The 18,913-nt window shown below is 33.5% G+C and overlaps 2 protein-coding genes across 3 annotated transcripts; one reads left to right on the forward strand and one right to left on the reverse strand.

The window, feature by feature from the left end:
* Positions 1 to 1,964: 1,964 nt before the first annotated feature.
* On the reverse strand, positions 1,965 to 16,054 carry LOC134718934 (tudor and KH domain-containing protein-like). 2 transcript variants are annotated; one of them, XM_063581792.1, is made up of 11 exons: positions 15,959 to 16,054; positions 15,499 to 15,643; positions 15,075 to 15,196; positions 14,307 to 14,505; positions 13,848 to 13,987; positions 12,990 to 13,140; positions 11,906 to 12,117; positions 9,451 to 9,623; positions 7,134 to 7,198; positions 3,095 to 3,246; positions 1,965 to 2,106 (listed from the first exon to the last, which is right to left on the reverse strand). In XM_063581792.1, the coding sequence occupies exons 2-11, from the start codon at positions 15,590 to 15,592 to the stop codon at positions 2,044 to 2,046; spliced, it is 1,371 nt and encodes a 456-aa protein (XP_063437862.1). In that variant the 5' UTR covers positions 15,593 to 15,643; positions 15,959 to 16,054; the 3' UTR covers positions 1,965 to 2,043. The 2 variants fall into 2 exon arrangements, with proteins under 2 accessions (XP_063437862.1, XP_063437863.1); XM_063581793.1 differs by having other exon boundaries at positions 15,970 to 16,041.
* Positions 16,055 to 16,236: 182 nt separating this feature from the next.
* LOC134718935 (ankyrin repeat domain-containing protein 40-like) lies at positions 16,237 to 17,168 on the forward strand. Its single transcript, XM_063581794.1, has one exon. The coding sequence runs from the start codon at positions 16,336 to 16,338 to the stop codon at positions 17,158 to 17,160; it is 825 nt and encodes a 274-aa protein (XP_063437864.1). The 5' UTR covers positions 16,237 to 16,335; the 3' UTR covers positions 17,161 to 17,168.
* Positions 17,169 to 18,913: the final 1,745 nt, after the last annotated feature.

Below are 18,913 nucleotides of genomic sequence, written 5' to 3' on the forward strand. Positions count from 1 at the left end.
ACTTCATCAAAAACTTTATCGACCAAAAACTTAAACCTGAAGGGGAACGAACAGACAGACTAACAGATGGACATACGGACGAACAGATGGACAGACCAGAAAACATAAGGCACATAAATGGGGCATAAAAAAAAGATAACTCATATGTTGTAAAATGATTTATCTTTATTCCATTTTATAAAAATGATGATTAATTCTCTCATCAAAGAAACATATTTCTAAAAAATAAACAAAAAAACTGTCACTATTCCTAATGGCTTAAAAAGCAATTTTGTCCTCAATTTAAAATAAAACAATTAATTTTACAATAGCTATAGGCTTGTAAAAGTATGAAGAAACCAAAAAAACAACATTAAAATATATTTGAAGGCCCCCTTAAACATGTTGAAGGTTTTGTAGGACTAAAAGAACCATCTTGCACATAAAAGTTGGCAGGTATGAAATTGAAAACAGAACCTTAAAGTAGAAAAAAATTACATGTCCATGGATATAACTAGAGGATTCAGAATATCTGACTGAAAGTAAAAAATAAGACATACTTCAACTTCATTAGATTGGACAATACAAACAGAGGGTGCTTGACAAAGGAAGGACATTTTGAATGATGATCTACATTGTTAATCAATCATTCAAATAAAAAAAATAGATGTGATATGTGTACATGTTTATCACAAAAATATATATTTTCATAGGACAACATGCCCTATTAGCATATATTCTGTGAACAAAAAATCATAATCATAATGCCCTAAGTTTTAAGTTCTAGTGACCAAAATGCATAGTTAACTAACTTAGCTTAAAATTCTATCCTGAGAATATTTTAGTTTTACACTATCACATTTCTAGGTTCACATACCTGCCAACTGTCACTATTTACAGGGGATTTCCCCAATGGAGGCTCCCAAATTTGAAAGAGCAATTTTGTCCACAATTTAAACAAAACAATTAATTTTACAATGACTTTAGGCTTATAAAAGAATGAATATTAAAGCCTAAAAACAACATTAAAATGTATTTTTTGGACCCCTTGAAGGTTTTTTTAGGACTATGACAGCCATCTTGCATGCAAAACCCCAATGGGCATTTTGAAAAGTTGGCCGGTATGGTTCAGTGATTCATGAAATTGGGGCAAAATTTGAATATAGCTTTCACAGTTAACATCATAATGAACATGGTGTGAGTCAATGCTCTATGTTGAAGGCCTTACTTTGACCTATAATGGTTTACTTTTACAAATAAGGACTTGGATAGAGAGACGTCTCATTGGCACTCATCATCCCACATCTTCTTATATCTATGTGTATTAAGTTTCAATTTGACCACAACTTAATGGTTAACTACACTGACCAAAATCGGATACAGTAAAGATTCACAAACTAGAAAACATAATGCCCTGAGTTTACAACCTTATAAGTAGAATGAAATTGTATGGCTGCTACGCACTTAAATGAAATACAACTCTCTTAAAAATTGCAATTGAATAAAGTAATACTTATTTCTTTCTGTAGAGCAACAGCAAATTATGTACAATAGTAACAAATACACCAAAATCAGAAAACATCAAGTTTACAACATGACTAGTGTTAAATGACTTCATATAATTATTCTAAATAAATGGTTGATAATGCAATAATGATATATGGTAAGTAATTATTCCATAAAGGACCTAATCAGAAGTATAAAACATAACACCAATGTCTTACAGGTAATAGACGTCCAAAAAATAGGGAGAACTAAATAATGATAATTTCATGATTTTCATATTTCAGTTATAAATGCATATTAACCTATATTTGTTTTGTTATGGTCTTTTTTACAAAATGTTACAAAATGCCAAGCATCAAAACTTTTAACTAACATTTGTATCAAAACTGTTACAAAACAACTTAACAATATATAAAACATATAGCACCAAAAACACAATGCTGTATTAATACTTTTAAAAATCTTTTGATGCCTGACAATCACATTTTTCACATCCATTATTTTCAAACTTTTCTGTTGATACAGTTGTCTATCTTTAGTATGGCACTTTAATTTATTTCAGTCTGATTCATCCCACATTGCATATCCTCGTTTCACCATTTCTTGAGCAATATTTACATCCTGTTTAATAAATAATTCATTGGTTGTCAAATTAATCAGTTTTGTATTCTAAATGGTACTGTAGATTCATTTATTTTAGTGGGTACCAATTTTCGTGGGTTCAGGAAAACTTGCATGTTCGTGGATATTCAATTTCGTGGTTTAGCCAAAATATGCATTCAGGCCTATGCAAAAATTGGTGATCGTTGAACATTTAATTTCGTGGTTCACCTGTACCCACAAAAATTGGTATCCAACAAAAAGTAACGAATCCACAGTATATGAACATAATCAGGGCCTTTCATAATGTTATTCAAAGTTTGACCTCACACTGAAAAGCGAACTCTGTACTACTTCCTTGTCTGTATTAACCAACCTACCAACCACGAACAAGACAGTCTACTGTTCTTATGTGGAAAGTAATGGTTATTTATAATGCTTAATATCAACTTGTAATTTTTGTTTTTTAGAATGATGTGTATTTGTACATCTTCTTTTTTATACGATGTTTATGCATTCCATTACAGACTTAACTTCTTAATAATAAAATGAAATCATACATCTAAAGATCTGAATTATAATCATAAATGTCCAATTCTTTTATTTCTCACATAATTACTGTTTTAGGACCCTTTTTGAGTTACATACATGGTATATGTGCCTGTTCAAAGTCAGGAGCCCGTAATTAAGTGGTTGTCATTTGAAAAGTTTATAGCTAACTATAATTAGTATACTGCATGAGTTTTTGTCAATGTCCACGGCAGAAATGACATTACATATGGTATTAGTTATGGTCATTATTAATGGCTGTAGGGTGACCTCTAGTAACTGATATCTGAATTATTTGAACTCTGAAGAACCAATGTTTTATAACTTTGGCTGTCATACCACATACAGTAGCAGACTCAGGAGAGTATTCTAGGGTTTCTAATTCTTTTGTTTGGAAATATATGGTTGGAACCCCTTTTTAAAGTGGCTGGATTTGCCCCTGGCACAGGGAATTATTTACCTTATCTGTATTAGTATCCATAAGTTCTAACACAGGTATAATACCCATACTAGATTGGTGATGGTTTATTTTCTTGGCCATTAAAACTTTCCATTTTGCAGCATATGTCAACTCATCAAATACTTCTATCGAGTCTTCACTCCATGTGTCACCTGATAAAACAAATTTACAATTCAATGTCAAATATTTTTTCAATTAAAGAACCTTAGTGAGCACGCATACATACCCCACGTCCCCACATTGTCATTGGAGAAATTAAATAAGTGTAAGAAAAAAAAATTGTATAAGAAAAATTAATTTCCTGCCAATATGCACATCTAAATAGTATGTCCTTATTATCTACAAAATTTCATGAAATTCTGTTGTCACTGCTTTCAGAGGAGGTGAGATGACAAACTGTTGCAGTAGTACATTGAAGCAAATAAGTTAAAAGGGGTGTAACTCCTAGAAAAAAAATGAATCGCAATTTCCCGTCGATATGCACAACTACATAGTATGTCCTTATTATCTGAAAAGGTTTCGTGAAATTCTGTTGTTTGGTTTGAGAGGATTTGCGATGACAGACTGTTGCAGTAATACATTAAAGTAAATACGTTCAAAGGGGCGTAACTCCTAGAAAAAAAAATGAATCGCAATTTCCCATCGATATGCACAACTACATAGTATGTCCTTATTATCTAAAAAGGTTTCGTGAAATTTTGTTGTGTGGTTTGAGAGGAGTTGTGATGACAGCCTGTTGCAGTAGTACATTAAAGTAAATACGGTCAAAGGGGCATAACTCCTAGAAAAAAAAATGAATCGCAATTTCCCGTCGATATGCACAACTATGTAGTATGTCCTTATTATCTGAAAAGGTTTCGTGAAATTTTGTTGTGTGGTTTGAGAGGAGTTGTGATGACAGCCTGTTGCAGTAGTACATTAAAGTAAATACGGTCAAAGGGGCATAACTCCTAGAAAAAAAAATGAATCGCAATTTCCCGTCGATATGCACAACTATGTAGTATGTCCTTATTATCTGAAAAGGTTTCGTGAAATTCTGTTGTGTTGTTTGAGAGGAGTTGTGATGACAAGAAACAGGACTGACGGACGGATGGACGGACTGACGGACAGACGGACTGACGGACGGGTCAATAACATTATACCCTCTGCAACTCGTTGCAGGGGAGTATAATAAAAAAAAAATTGTTTACGTTGGATTTTTTATTATTATTCATTAAGTACCAATCTATTACTGTGGATTCAATATTATTTGTTAGGTACTTGTTTTTCAATGATTTCAGTAAGAGTTCTCTGAGTTTGGACCTGTGTGTCCTTTGTCAGTAAAATTAGTAACAATTGTTTTGTTCTCTTTTGGAAACTGATAATTTCAGTCATTTCAACAGTTTATTTACATGATTTTTGGTTACACCACTATCTCAAGTTAATGGAGTTTAACCTTGTTAAGATCTTAAATGTCTGACCCAATTTGGCAACATTAAGTTATATTTTCATCCTTCAAAATGTGTTGGACAGAAACTTAAAGATCAATTTATACAATCTTAGAAATAGATACCTCTCCTACAGCGTTGTGCTATAGAAATTTCAAAACCTCATTTCAGACAGGGGTGCAGATTATAGAGTATTATAAGAAAGAAATAAGAGAAAAACACGATTTCGCAAGGTTTCCTTACATTCTTCCATGTTTGTTATTAAAAATGTAAAGGTTGTCATTAACTGAGATTTGACATGTAGCTTTATAAACTTCTTTTATAAATAAGCTTTTATACATGTATATACTTCATTTTCTTATAGAATGTCCTGTATACTCTAAGGATAGAGACCTGTTATTTAAAGAATGTAAAAAAATTTACTCCTTGGATATGGTCAATAAATTTATTTGGCTATTAAACTGTGAGTCTATTAATATTTTAAAACAACTTGGCTATTTCTTATCAAAACACCTGCAGTAAACATTTATAATATAACACTGGGATACTGTAAGTAATATTTAAAATGTCTAACTTTTTAAAGCATACTGTTTTGCTGTTCTGCTTTATTGTATTTGTAATTGTTTGTAACTTTATATTGTAATTTATGTATATGCACTTATGCCCCTTGAGGGTACCTCTTATGGAAATAAAAGATATTCTATTCTATTCTATTCTATAACATATTTGCAATTAAAGAGGGGGGTTCAAGAGGTCCTGATTCTGAAATCCAGCTTAAAAACAGGAAGTCCTCATGTCCCAAATTTAAAGAAATTTTAATCCCTCCATCCCAAAATTCAAAAAAAGAATACCCTGATTCCGAAATGATCAATCTCAAAAATCTCAAGCTTAATAACACCTGAACCTGACGTCCCAAAAAAGATCCGGCCCCCTCCTTTAAGAGATAACTATGTATTTGTTATGAAATCTTCTGCTTAAATAAAGCAAGGCTCTATTATATTCTAATGATATGGTTTTAAATTTTAGACTACAATATTTGAAATATCCTGGAAACATGGACTGTGCTACACTTTAAAATTTTGAAAACAGCTATCCCCCATTTCATGTTGTTTCACTTTTAGGCATTTTTTTTAACTGAACCCTTCGCCTCAGAGTTAATATTTTATACATTCTATAACTTCCACTTAGCTGTCAGATAGATATGTACCAATATAATTAAGATTTACTGTAAATTTAGAAATTATTGTGTGCATTTATTACTCCGATTTTGTCATTCTAGACTAAAATGCAGTCTGCACTAAAAACTTTTTCAACTACTAGTCGGTAGACCAATATTCTGTCAATTTTTTATAGGTCAAAACAAAATTTTGCCAAAACTTTTTAGTCTGCAGACCTGCCAACTTTTGAAAATCTCCATGGGGGATTTAGCGCGCGACAAGATTTTTAAGGGTTACAATTTCTGTGAGCAATGTTTTTTACTCCTAAAATAGTCTAAGTTCTCTTCTTTTTTCTTTTGGTATACTAATGATGAGCTTGTAGGCCTTGGTTACTTTTATTTGCATGATTCTTGTACTATTAAATTATAGAATTGACAAAATAACTGAGGAATAGAGAAAATGGCATTAAAAATAAAGGATTCAAAGTAGAGACCCCCCTTTCCTCCCTCCAAAGACCTTCTCATCTATGAACCTTGACTCAAAACACCTAAAACTACATGTCCTAAAGTAAGAAGGATGAAGACATATTTTGATTTAGTCTTACTCATGGTCTTTATATCAGTATCAATGAGAAAATGGATTCAATTTGAGTTATCTTTCTTTGTATTCAGAGGTGCTCTTACCTGCGGAGGCTTATACAGTAACACAGTAGAAGTGTACACAAAATGGCGTCGATTTTAGATCAACAGACACACGATGTCTGCTTTCACAAATTAAACAAATTTCAAGATAAACGATCTTTTCTTGAGAGTTCTTTACAGTTCTCATCTTTCAATTAATTATGATTTTGCTGTGGAACTATGGCAAATGTTGCAAATTGTGCTTGTATGATAAATTGATTAAAATTGAAAGGTTTCACCAAATTAATACAAATTAATTTTGAGGATTGTTACGACCCATTAGGTAATCTGATTACATACAACCACTAATTATGACACCTGTTGTGACTGTTGATTAGCTTAGGGTCATTGACTTGTCATAATATGTCCCCAGGTAAAATGATTGATTTTTTAAAATTGATCAGAAAAACTTCAAAATCGGTAAACAATAATTTTTTCGGGTATATTTGTTGATAATCGGGATTTTGACTAATTTTACAATCCCGATATCGGGATTCGGGTTGAGGGGTAAAAATCGGGATGATACCGCGAAAATCGGGATAGTTGGCAGGTCTGAGTCTGAATGAAATTTTACTAGTCTGAGGCAGCAGACTATTGGCTAACAGTGCAGACTGAAATTAAATGTGATTTTAACTTTTGCGACATTGAAAAAAATCCTGTTTACTTCATATAAAAAACTTCAAAATGCAAATTTAAATTATTGAGATTAGAACCCTGTGGCTTCTTTTCTCAATAATAAAAACATCGCAATAATTTCTGAATTTACAGTACTTACCAACAGGTTTAACATGAGCCAGATTACACTCTATAGCTTGGAATGGCAAGGCCTCAAATTCAGATCTGGAAGAACAAAACTAAGATTACACTCTAGAGCTTGGAATGGCAAGGCCTCAAATTCAGATCTGAAAGAACAAAACTAAGATTACACTCTATAGCTTGGAATGGCAAGGCCTCAAATTCAGATCTGAAAGAACAAAACTAAGATTACACTCTAGAGCTTGGAATGGCAAGGCCTCAAATTCAGATCTGGAAGAACAAAACTAAGATTACACTCTAGAGCTTGGAATGGCAAGGCCTCAAATTCAGATCTGAAAGAACAAAACTAAGATTACACTCTAGAGCTTGGAATGGCAAGGCCTCAAATTCAGATCTGGAAGAACAAAACTAAGATTACACTCTATAGCTTGGAATGGCAAGGCCTCAAATTCAGATCTGAAAGAACAAAACTAAGATTACACTCTATAGCTTGGAATGGCAAGGCCTCAAATTCAGATCTGTAAGAACAAAACTAAGATTACACTCTAGAGCTTGGAATGGCAAGGCCTCAAATTCAGATCTGTAAGAACAAAACTAAGATTACACTCTAGAGCTTGGAATGGCAAGGCCTCAAATTCAGATCTGAAAGAACAAAACTAAGATTACACTCTATAGCTTGGAATGGCAAGGCCTCAAATTCAGATCTGAAAGAACAAAACTAAGATTACACTCTATAGCTTGGAATGGCAAGGCCTCAAATTCAGATCTGGAAGAACAAAACTAAGATTACACTCTATAGCTTGGAATGGCAAGGCCTCAAATTCAGATCTGAAAGAACAAAACTAAGATTACACTCTAGAGCTTGGAATGGCAAGGCCTCAAATTCAGATCTGGAAGAACAAAACTAAGATTACACTCTAGAGCTTGGAATGGCAAGGCCTCAAATTCAGATCTGGAAGAACAAAACTAAGATTACACTCTAGAGCTTGGAATGGCAAGGCCTCAAATTCAGATCTGTAAGAACAAAACTAAGATTACACTCTATAGCTTGGAATGGCAAGGCCTCAAATTCAGATCTGAAAGAACAAAACTATAATAATCTCATGGTACCTGTGTCAAATTACTGGTGATGGACACAGCAAGTAAACAATGATCAATATCATTGAACAAGGGGAGATAATGACTATAATTACTTTTCATATTTATTCAATGCTTCAATGAGTCCACAGATAAATATTTCATTAAGTTATGGTTACCAAAGTAGTCTGTTGCAAATATAAAAGTTGCCTCTAATTTTTTTTTAAATTAATAAAAGTAGACAGACATGCTAATTTTTCATTTCAAACTTTATATATATGATTGTGACCAAGAATTGTTCCAATCAAAAAGAGGAAAAAAATATTTAAAGAGTTAAAAGACAATAGATGATAAACAAGAATGTGTCCCAAGTACAAGGATGCCCCATCCGCAATATCCTTTTCCATGTTCATTGGACCTTGAAAATCAGATAAAATCTCTAATTTGGCATTAAAATTAGAAAGATCATTACATAAGGAACATGATTAAATTTCAAGTTGATTGGACTTCAACTTCATCAAAAACTACCATTATCAAAAACTTTAACCTGAAGCAGGACTGACAGAAGAATGGCTGTACAGAACAGAAAACATTATGCCCATAAATGGTGTAAAAAAAAGACACAAAGGGAATGGAAGGACAGTTTTTAATGAATTTGACAGAGTTTTGTCCTAAAAAACACAAGATTAACAAGACAAAAACAAAGTAACTGCAGACACAGGGAATGAGTTTAGCTGTTTTGATAGTTTGCAATATTCAACAAGAATATTATTTAAACAAAACACATGTATTTTTATTTGTATCTATCTGATGAGTTAAGCCTTTTTCAAGTGATTTTCATAGTTAGTTCTTATGTTGTACTGTTTCACCACTATCCCAGGTAAGGGAAGGGTTGGGATCCCACTTACATGTTTAACCTTGCCACATTCTGTGTGTTTGTGCCTGTCTCAAGTCAGGACCCTGTAATTTAGTGGTTGTCATTTGTGGCTGCATATTTGTTTGTCGTTCAATTTCTTGTACATTAATAAGGTTGTTAGTTCTTTGGTTTGAATTGTTTTACATTTTGTAATTCCAGGGCCTTTTATATCTGAATATGGGCTTTGCTCATTGTTGAAGGCCGTATAGTGACCTATAGATGTTAATTTCAGTGTCATTTGGTCTTCTGTTGTCTCATGGCAATCATACCACTTCTTCTATTGTATATGTTCAATGCTTAGATGAATAAAATTTGAACCTCAAAGGAAGTCATATCTATTTACCTCAGTCTTCGAACCTTGTTGAAGGGGAGATAACCACTGTCTCCATAATCAACATACAACAGATCTAAAGTGTCGCCCTCTACCCCCATCACCTTGGCTCTATACCATGAGGTATCATTCTCAAATGGTGCAGCTACCAGATCTCCTGTTGATGGGTTTGATACATCGTAACCCTGTAAAATAAATGCTCACGATTATAAAACACAACACTGTAAGATAAACACCACTTAACATCGTAACCCTGTAAAATAAATGCTATTATTATCCCTGTAAAATAAAGGCTCTTAAATAACGTGACTCTGTAAGATAAACACCACTTAACATCGTAACCCTGAAAAATAAAGGCTTTTAAATAACGTGACTCTGTAAGATAAACACCACTTAACATCGTAAGCCTGTAAAATAAAGGCTGTTAAACAACGCAACTCTTTAGGATAAACACCACTTAACATCGTAACCCTGTAAAATAAAGGCTGTTAAACAACGCAACTCTTTAGGATAAACACCACTTAACATCGTAACCCTGTAAAATAAAGGCTTTTAAATAACGTGACTCTGTAAGATAAACACCACTTAACATCGTAACCCTGTAAAATAAAGGCTGTTAAACAATGCAACTCTTTAGGATAAACACCACTTAACATCGTAACCCTGTAAAATAAAGGCTGTTAAACAACGCAACATTTTAGGATAAACACCACTTAACATCGTAACCCTGTAAAATAAAGGCTGTTAAACAACGCAACTCTTTAGGATAAACACCACTTAACATCGTAACCCTGTAAAATAAAGGCTGTTAAACAACGCAACTCTTTAGGATAAACACCACTTAACATCGTAACCCTGTAAAATAAAGGCTGTTAAACAACGCAACTCTTTAGGATAAACACCACTTAACATCGTAACCCTGTAAAATAAAGGCTGTTAAACAACGCAACTCTTTAGGATAAACACCACTTAACATCGTAACCCTGTAAAATAAAGGCTGTTAAACAACGCAACTCTTTAGGATAAACACCACTTAACATCGTAACCCTGTAAAATAAAGGCTGTTAAACAACGCAACTCTTTAGGATAAACACCACTTAACATCGTAACCCTGTAAAATAAAGGCTGTTAAACAACGCAACTCTTTAGGATAAACACCACTTAACATCGTAACCCTGTAAAATAAAGGCTGTTAAACAACGCAACTCTTTAGGATAAACACCACTTAACATCGTAACCCTGTAAAATAAAGGCTGTTAAACAACGCAACTCTTTAGGATAAACACCACTTAACATCGTAACCCTGTAAAATAAAGGCTGTTAAACAACACAACTCTTTAGGATAAACACCACTTAACATCGTTACCCTGTAAAATAAAGGCTGTTAAACAACACAACTCTGTAAGATAAACACCACTTAACATCGTAACCCTGTAAAATAAAGGCTGTTAAACAACACAACTCTGTAAGATAAACACCACTTAACATCGTAACCCTGTAAAATAAAGGCTGTTAAACAACGCAACTCTTTAGGATAAACACCACTTAACATCGTAACCCTGTAAAATAAAGGCTGTTAAACAACACAACTCTTTAGGATAAACACCACTTAACATCGTTAGACTGAGTCTCAGTCTGAATGATAAATGCTATCAAACATAGTAACCCTGCTATTAAACATTATAACCATGAAAAGTACATGCTATTAAACATATTACATTGTCAAAACAAGAAATAACAAACCACTGAACTCTTGCTTACTAAATAATGGGTTATCAGAGACTCTTAAAATTGATAACACTCAAAGAAAAATGCAAAGAAATACAGCTGATTTTCATTATCTTGGAAGTCAGCCTTACTAGAGAATTTTTTTATATACCTAAATGTAGTTCAATTCAAACAAATACAAGAAATTTGACAGACCAAGGGACACAACCTTTACTTAGATTGGTAAGGCTAAAATATATCCAGATAGATATGGATAGAGGTTTGATAGTTTGGTCCGAGATAAATGTATCTATATGAATTTATATTTTATTATAATAGTAAAAAATATTAAAAGCTGTTTTGTCTCTTTGTTTGTTCTGTACAAAAACAATTTTTCATGTTGTTTTTAGCTTAGAAATTAATTTCTGACATTTGTAGGAGGTATAAAATTTTGTAATTCAATCCAATAGGTAGAACTATCCTTAGGGCTATTCCATTAAAATGTATGCAGGAGGGTAGGAAGGGAAGTTTAATTATTGAATGTGGGTCATGAGTCTTTTTTCAGTATGCATCTATTACCATTATGCAAAATTCTTTAAAAAAAAGTTCTTGGTTTCAGGGATATTTTAAAAGTCCCGTCCTATCCTCCATATACATTATAATGGAATAGCCCTTAGCAAACCTGTGGCATTTCTGAGGTATAAAATGAAATATTCCTTTCCTAGACCCTATGTACTTTTGACTGACATCATTTACAAACCTGTGGCATTTCTGAGGTATAAAATGAAGTGATTCTATCGACCAAGTTATCCAACTCAACAGACATAGAAGATAGAATTTGGACCCAGAACAGTCCTGGGTTAGCCACGGCGGACACATAGACCTCAATATAGTCCCTGCCTGCGGGCCATCCTCTCACTGCTGGATGGACCTGTTGGAGTTCAGTGGGCTCTGGGACTCCATTAGCTTCATCTGTAAATAGAAAGGTCTGAGTTAATAGCCTTATACATTAAATTTTAAATATCACTGTTTCAAACTGTAATAATCAGTTCCTATGTTCTAATTTTAAACACATATCTATACAGATAACTTGTTAACTTCTAAGGGCTGTTCCAGAAAATACTATGTTCCCCCCAGGGACGGCACTTTTTTTTAACCCCCACCACCCACAGAAATAAAATTGAATTAGAACAGCACTCCCTTTGCATTTTGGTATTTCAACTACAACCACCCACATAATATTTAAAAAAAATTGCCTTCCCTGGGGGGGACATAGTATTTTCTGGAACAGCCCTAAGTTGTTTGGTCTTTGCAGTGATTTTGCTAGCCCTCATCAGTTTTGTCATTAACCTGTTCATGAAATGGTTTTCAAAATGACTGTGAATCTGCTTTGATTTCTTTTAAAAAAAATGGAATCCAACTTTTATTGACCAGGAATGTCCCCTGGAAAAAACTGAAGTGAAATTGTCAACTAGATTTCTGTATTCTATATCAGAATCTTTTCATAATAAAGGCTAAATAAGTCAAATCATGCAATAACTGGCAATCGTGCCTAAGTCATTTAAAGTCTTACAAAGATGTATAGCTATTAATAAACATCCTTGGTACCTTGCTGTAATACAAAATAAAGTTGATTTTCATATTTTGCCAAAGTGACTAAAGCCCTTAAAATCCTAGCTTAAACCCTGGGTCTTCAATGTAGAGTTGTCCCATTGGCTATAATTTCAAATCTTCTTATTTCTTTATGAGAAACTTGCAAATACTGGGAGTGAAAAACATAAAATATCACTTCTACTTATGAAATTACAAATGAATCCACAGTATGTTACAATGACCTGTATTACCATGGTAACTAGAAGACATATCTGTCCTTCCTTCCGTCTGCTTGTCTTGTACGTGTTGTTTTGGTTTTTGTCTTTGTTCTCTATTGGCCTCCATTACAGCTTTCTTGGCTCTGAATAATTCCTCATCATCTATCTTTTCTTGTATCATAGACTGGAATAGAGTTAATTGTATGCTTTAGAGTTATCTCCCTTCAACAGAACATTGACTGATTTTAAAAAAATTATGAAGAGTAGATTACATCTGGAAAGTTGTCTGTGCTTTACAATAAATACATCTCTTTTTTCTGATGAAATACCATTACATTTCTCTGTTGAATTAATAAATAGTCTTGAACCAGGGTAAATATTTTTCTGAATCTTAACTCACCTGTTTCCCCTTCTTAACTCATCTTTATAGCAAGCTCTATATTTTCATTAGTACCAGAAATATGTCACTTTCATTTTTTTAATTAACTTAACTACAGTATATGGCAAACGCTTTTTTTTCTTAGGTACCAGTAATAAGTAACTATTTTTCCAAATCCCTGTTTCTCCTTCTTTACTCATCTTAGCCAGTTCTGTTTTCGTTGGTACCAGTAATGTGTGACTATTTGTCTGAATCCCTGTTTCCCCTTAACTCACATTAGCTCTGTTATCTTTAGTACCAATAATAGGTCACTATTTTACTGAATTTCTGTTTCCTCTTGTTTACTTACTGTAGCTAGCTCTATGTTTTCTTTAATACCAATAATAGGTAACTATTTTTCTGAATCCCTGTTTCCCCTTCTTAACTCATCTTTATAGCAAGCTCTATATTTTCTTTGGTACCAGTAATAGGTCACTATTTTTCTGAATCCCTGTTTTCCCTTTTTAACTCACCTTAGCCAGCTCTATGTTTTCTTTGGTACCAGTAATGGTAACAGTTCTCTCAGATTCTCTATAATCATCACATGTTCTGTCAACGTAAACTTTGGCTTTAGAAGTTCGTGACATCTGACGAATAGTGTCACCATTTCTACCTGTTAAAGATTTATCACACATTTATTATTTTCATTCAAGATTTTTTATATAGAACTATATGCAGAGTATTTATTTGTCAGTTATTCATCATTTGTTCTATGGTTTGGTAGTGGTTGATTGTTACTTTTTATGGATTTTTCCCTTTTTGAATTTGTCTTGGTATTTTTGTTATACTTTTTTTCTAGAGGATAATTGGGTATGCAGCATTTATAAATTCAAACACCTTTTAACAGATCCTTTATTCACCTATAATTCTGCCGAGACATTTCCTAGGTACCACCATTTCTTCAGAAACAATAACTATCAATTTTTATTTACCTATAATTCTACCGAGACATTTCCCAGGAACCACCATTTCTTCAGTAACAATAACAGGAAGTTCTCCAATGATTTTTCTGATCATATTTTCTGCCATCTGAGCAGCTTCAGGTGTCCCTCTGATAACAACTCCCCTTTCTTCCTGAGAATCTCTCTTGTTATCTGTGAAATTAACTTTGGCTCCAGATATCTGTTGAATCTATAAATAGAAATTAACTCTGGCTCCAGAGACCTGTTGAATCTATAAATAGAAATTAACTCTGGCTCCAGAGACCTGTTGAATCTATAAATAGAAATTAACACTGGCTCCAGACATGAATTAATTTGGAATAGCAAATTTCAGCAAAAAGAAATACTATGTTAGTCTAAACAAATTTATTAAAAGTGGATAGGAAAACAAGTTATTGCAACTTATATTAATCCCTTTCCACTTTGCCAGTGCGAGTGTTGCCTTATAGTGGCATTAGCCTGCTCTTTTTCGAAATCTACCTGGGTGTCTTTTAAGTGCAAGAGATACGGCTTATTCTTAACATGAGTCAACCATATATTGTCCCCTTTCGACAGACTATTATTGTTCTTCAAGACCATACTGAAATTATTCCCTGGAGCAGAGATCAAATAAGCAACCTTTGTGTTAGTAGTCGGATGCACTAACCACTACACCACGGCTGTCATTATACTATTAAGTTTTTAAAAAAACCTAACATTTTTTGGTTAATAAGTCAGTTTAAATAAATAAGATAATATGTATAATTATATAATGTGTACCTCCTTAATCATAGCTCCCTGTCTACCAATAACAGCTCCTACAGCTTTCGGTGGAACTTTTACATCAATAACTGTTTGTCGAGAGGTGGCCATCTTTTCGGCAGTTTCTTCTTCTTCATCGTCTTCAATGAGATAAAAAAACAAATAGGTTTGTTTTTTTGTAAAGTATTCACTAAACAAAGGGGATATAATTAACATGATTAACAATGACTAAAACAAATAAAAATAAAGAATCACAAGATAAAAAAATAGAAAAGAAGCCATGGGGTATAAAGGAAAACTTAAGTTTCAGAGGAGAAGATTCAAAAACAGATAATAGACTGTAACAAAGTATAACAAAGAATGGCCCTATGGCCACTGAGGTGGAAAACATATGATGGCCTTATGGACACTGAGGTGGCGAAAAAGATAAAAATTATCATACCATCGTCTGCACTGCGTAATAACCAGTAACCTAGTAGTAATGTAGTAGGTGCACCAATCAGTAGCAGAAGTTTATTCCTTGTCGTCAATTCCATTTTCAGTAGCTGGTTGATGCTAAGTAAGTATGGTAAGTCTTAACATTTTTTCTGAAAATAAAAAAAAATAACTAAAAGGTGGCTCTATTTTCATGTCAGACTTTTAAATAGTAAAGTTATAATTCAATGAACAAAAAGTTGGTAAGTTAAAATTGTGTGGTCTTCTAGTAAATGTATACACCAAAAAAAATATTTCCACATGTGCACTTAACTGCTTAAGGCTCATAAATTTTTGTTGTTGAACATTGCAGAAATCAGTAATTATCAAATGAATTTATAAGGACTGCTTCCTCTTTGACATGTTTATGCCTTATGTTTAATTATGATCTGTTAATATTAGATAAACATTAAAACAAATAAGCTTACAAAATACAAACAATATTATCAGCAAGGGTAGTCAAATTGAAACTGAAACTAGAGAAAGCATGGGACTTCCGGTTTTGAGGATGAATAAAGGGGGGAGTTCTTGAAAAATTTTGTCTACCTAAAATATTCGTATGAACAAGTTTAAATACAACAATACATAATTTAGAACATCAAGGATATATAAAATCACTTTTACACTTGAAATGTCACTTTTCTTTAGTTTTAAAATTACGGAAACTAAACCCGTTTTAGTTTTCCGTTTATTTATGAATTAACAACATCCTTGTTGTGATTTTGCAGCTTGCTAAACTCATTAGGGCAGAAAATACTTATTCACCACGCTCATTTTCTTTGTCCAATTATTGCTTTGACGAGGCATGACTGCAACAAGTGAAAACAACGAATCATTTAGAGAAGCAGCGTGCAATGGTGATAAAGACTCATTAAAACAACTCTTGGAGACATTCTCTATCGATGTCAATTCTCAGAATCCTGTAAACGGGTGGTCTGCGCTTCACTGGGGGTGTAAAAGAAACCACAAAGGTGTCATAGAGTTCCTTTTACAAAAAGGTGCAAATAAAGACTTACTTACAGCAAAAGGGGAAAAACCTGTAGATTTAACAACAAGTGAGGACTTATTTAATCTGCTTGGTGGTTCGGGAAATCGCATAGCTATCCTTAAAAAGGACGAGTCAAGCTTTACACCGAATTATTTAGCAAATCCTGTTTTTCCATATACACAACCAGTTGCAGATCTAGAGAGTACCAATCGGAACGGAGTTGACTCAGTTCATACTCTAACTCAACATAAAAGTATAGAAGTGAAAAATACAGCACCGATCGTTTATACTCAACAAAAAACTACAGCACCAACCATGCAAGGTTTAAATGAGAATGAACTGGTTCTGAAAATAAGAGTTGCTTATTTAGATGACAGAGATTTTATTGAGGTCGAAATGGATAAATCAAATCTGACATATGAATCGCTAAAATCAGTCATGTGTAAAGAATTAGGAGTCGAACGAAGATTGATAAACAAGATCAGAAAACTGCCCAATACAATTTTAAGAAAAGACAAAGATGTTCAAAGATTGTGTGAATTTCAGGAACTTGAAGTAGTTCTAACAAATAAAGTTCCACCAGCTGGTGCAGGGATGAGAGGATTAGCCGCTCCAATCAAAAATCAAGAAGTTCTTTATTGACCATGTTGACAGTTGTGACATTTACTAGTTTTATCTAGATGTAAATGTAAATGTATGGTCTATTTAATTTTGTAATTTACACAAGAGGCAATAAATTATTATTATGAAATTATACACATCATGATCATGATATGTTTCATACACATCATGATCATGATATGTTATCTATGGTAGTAAACATGGTAAACGTACATGACGGATATATACAATTTATAATTTTGAAAATATAGCAAGTCTCACATGCTTTATGTGCTTAATGTCATGCTCAAGGAAGCAAATAAAATTTAGAAATTTTAGATTTTTCTTAGTATTATCATCATAATTGTTTAATATTACTGTTTCCAATCTACTTTATACATGTAATATGCAAATAGTCTTATGGTTATACATGTCATGTATGTAGGATGCTTATAATGTTAAGGATATATGTTTGTACATCATTTTCGTCTCTTTGGAGGGTTGTTGTCCCATTGGTAATCATATATATATATATATTGTTTGTACCACATCTCCTTTTTTATTTGTTTGATGGTACATCATGTACATGTAAAGTAAAACCATAATTTTTAAAATTGTGTCCCTCAGCCATATCACATGTATCATAATCAGCCAAGCATGTGTGATACAGGAATATGACAGAAATGAGAGCAAAGATGGGTCAGCTTAGATATGAAAATGTGGTCTGATGAATTACGTAATAGAAAAGAAAGGATATATGGAATATCAATGCTTCACACAAAATCAGTACATTTGAACAGCGAAGTACAAATAAAAGAAAGGAACACATTTAAATGCTGTTGATTATTCTAGAGTCACAGTGAGGTCTTCAACATTGAGCAAAAATGTACATTATTTTGAACATGTTTTTTTCATGTAAATGTTAAGTTCCTTGTGAACTTATCCTGTCGAGTGGGATGTTGTAGGTTGTCTTGTGGTAACATAATCCTGTGAAGTGGGATGTTGTTGGTTGTCTTGTGGTTACATAATCCTGTCAAGTAGGATGTTGTGGGTTGTCTTGTGGTTACATAATCCTGTCAAGTGGGATGTTGTGGGTTGTCTCGTGGTTACATAATTCTGTGAAGTGGGATGTTGTTGGTTGTCTTGTGGTTACATAATCCTGTCAAGTGGGATGTTGTGGGTTGTCTTGTGGTAACATAATCCTGTCGAGTGGGATGTTGTAGGTTGTCTTGTGGTTACATAATCCTGTGAAGTGGGATGTTGTAGGTTGTCTTGTGGTTACATAATTCTGTGAAGTGGGATGTTGTTGGTTGTCTTGTGGTTACATAATCCTGTCAAGTGGGATGTTGTAGGTTGTCTTGTGGTAACATAATCCTGTGAAGTGGGATGTTGTTGGTTGTCTTGTGGTTACATAATCCTGTCAAGTGGGATGTTGTGGGTTGTCTTGTGGTAACATAATCCTGTCGAGTGGGATGTTGTAGGTTGTCTTGTGGTAACATAATCCTGTGAAGTGGGATGTTGTTGGTTGTCTTGTGGTTACATAATCCTGTCAAGTGGGATGTTGTGGGTTGTCTTGTGGTAACATAATCCTGTCAGGTGGGATGTTGTGGGTTGTCTTGTGGTTACATAATCCTGTCAAGTGGGATGTTGTGGGTTGTCTCGTGGTTACATAATCCTGTCGAGTTGGATGTTTTTGGTTGTCTTGTGGTTACATAATTCTGTCAAGTGGGATGTTGTTGGTTGTCTGGTTGTAACATCAGCGTGTCAAGTGGGATGTTGTTGGTTGTCTTGTGGT

The sequence above is a fragment of the Mytilus trossulus genome, chromosome 5, assembly GCF_036588685.1.
Source record: "Mytilus trossulus isolate FHL-02 chromosome 5, PNRI_Mtr1.1.1.hap1, whole genome shotgun sequence".
NCBI classification, from domain to species: domain Eukaryota; kingdom Metazoa; phylum Mollusca; class Bivalvia; order Mytilida; family Mytilidae; genus Mytilus; species Mytilus trossulus.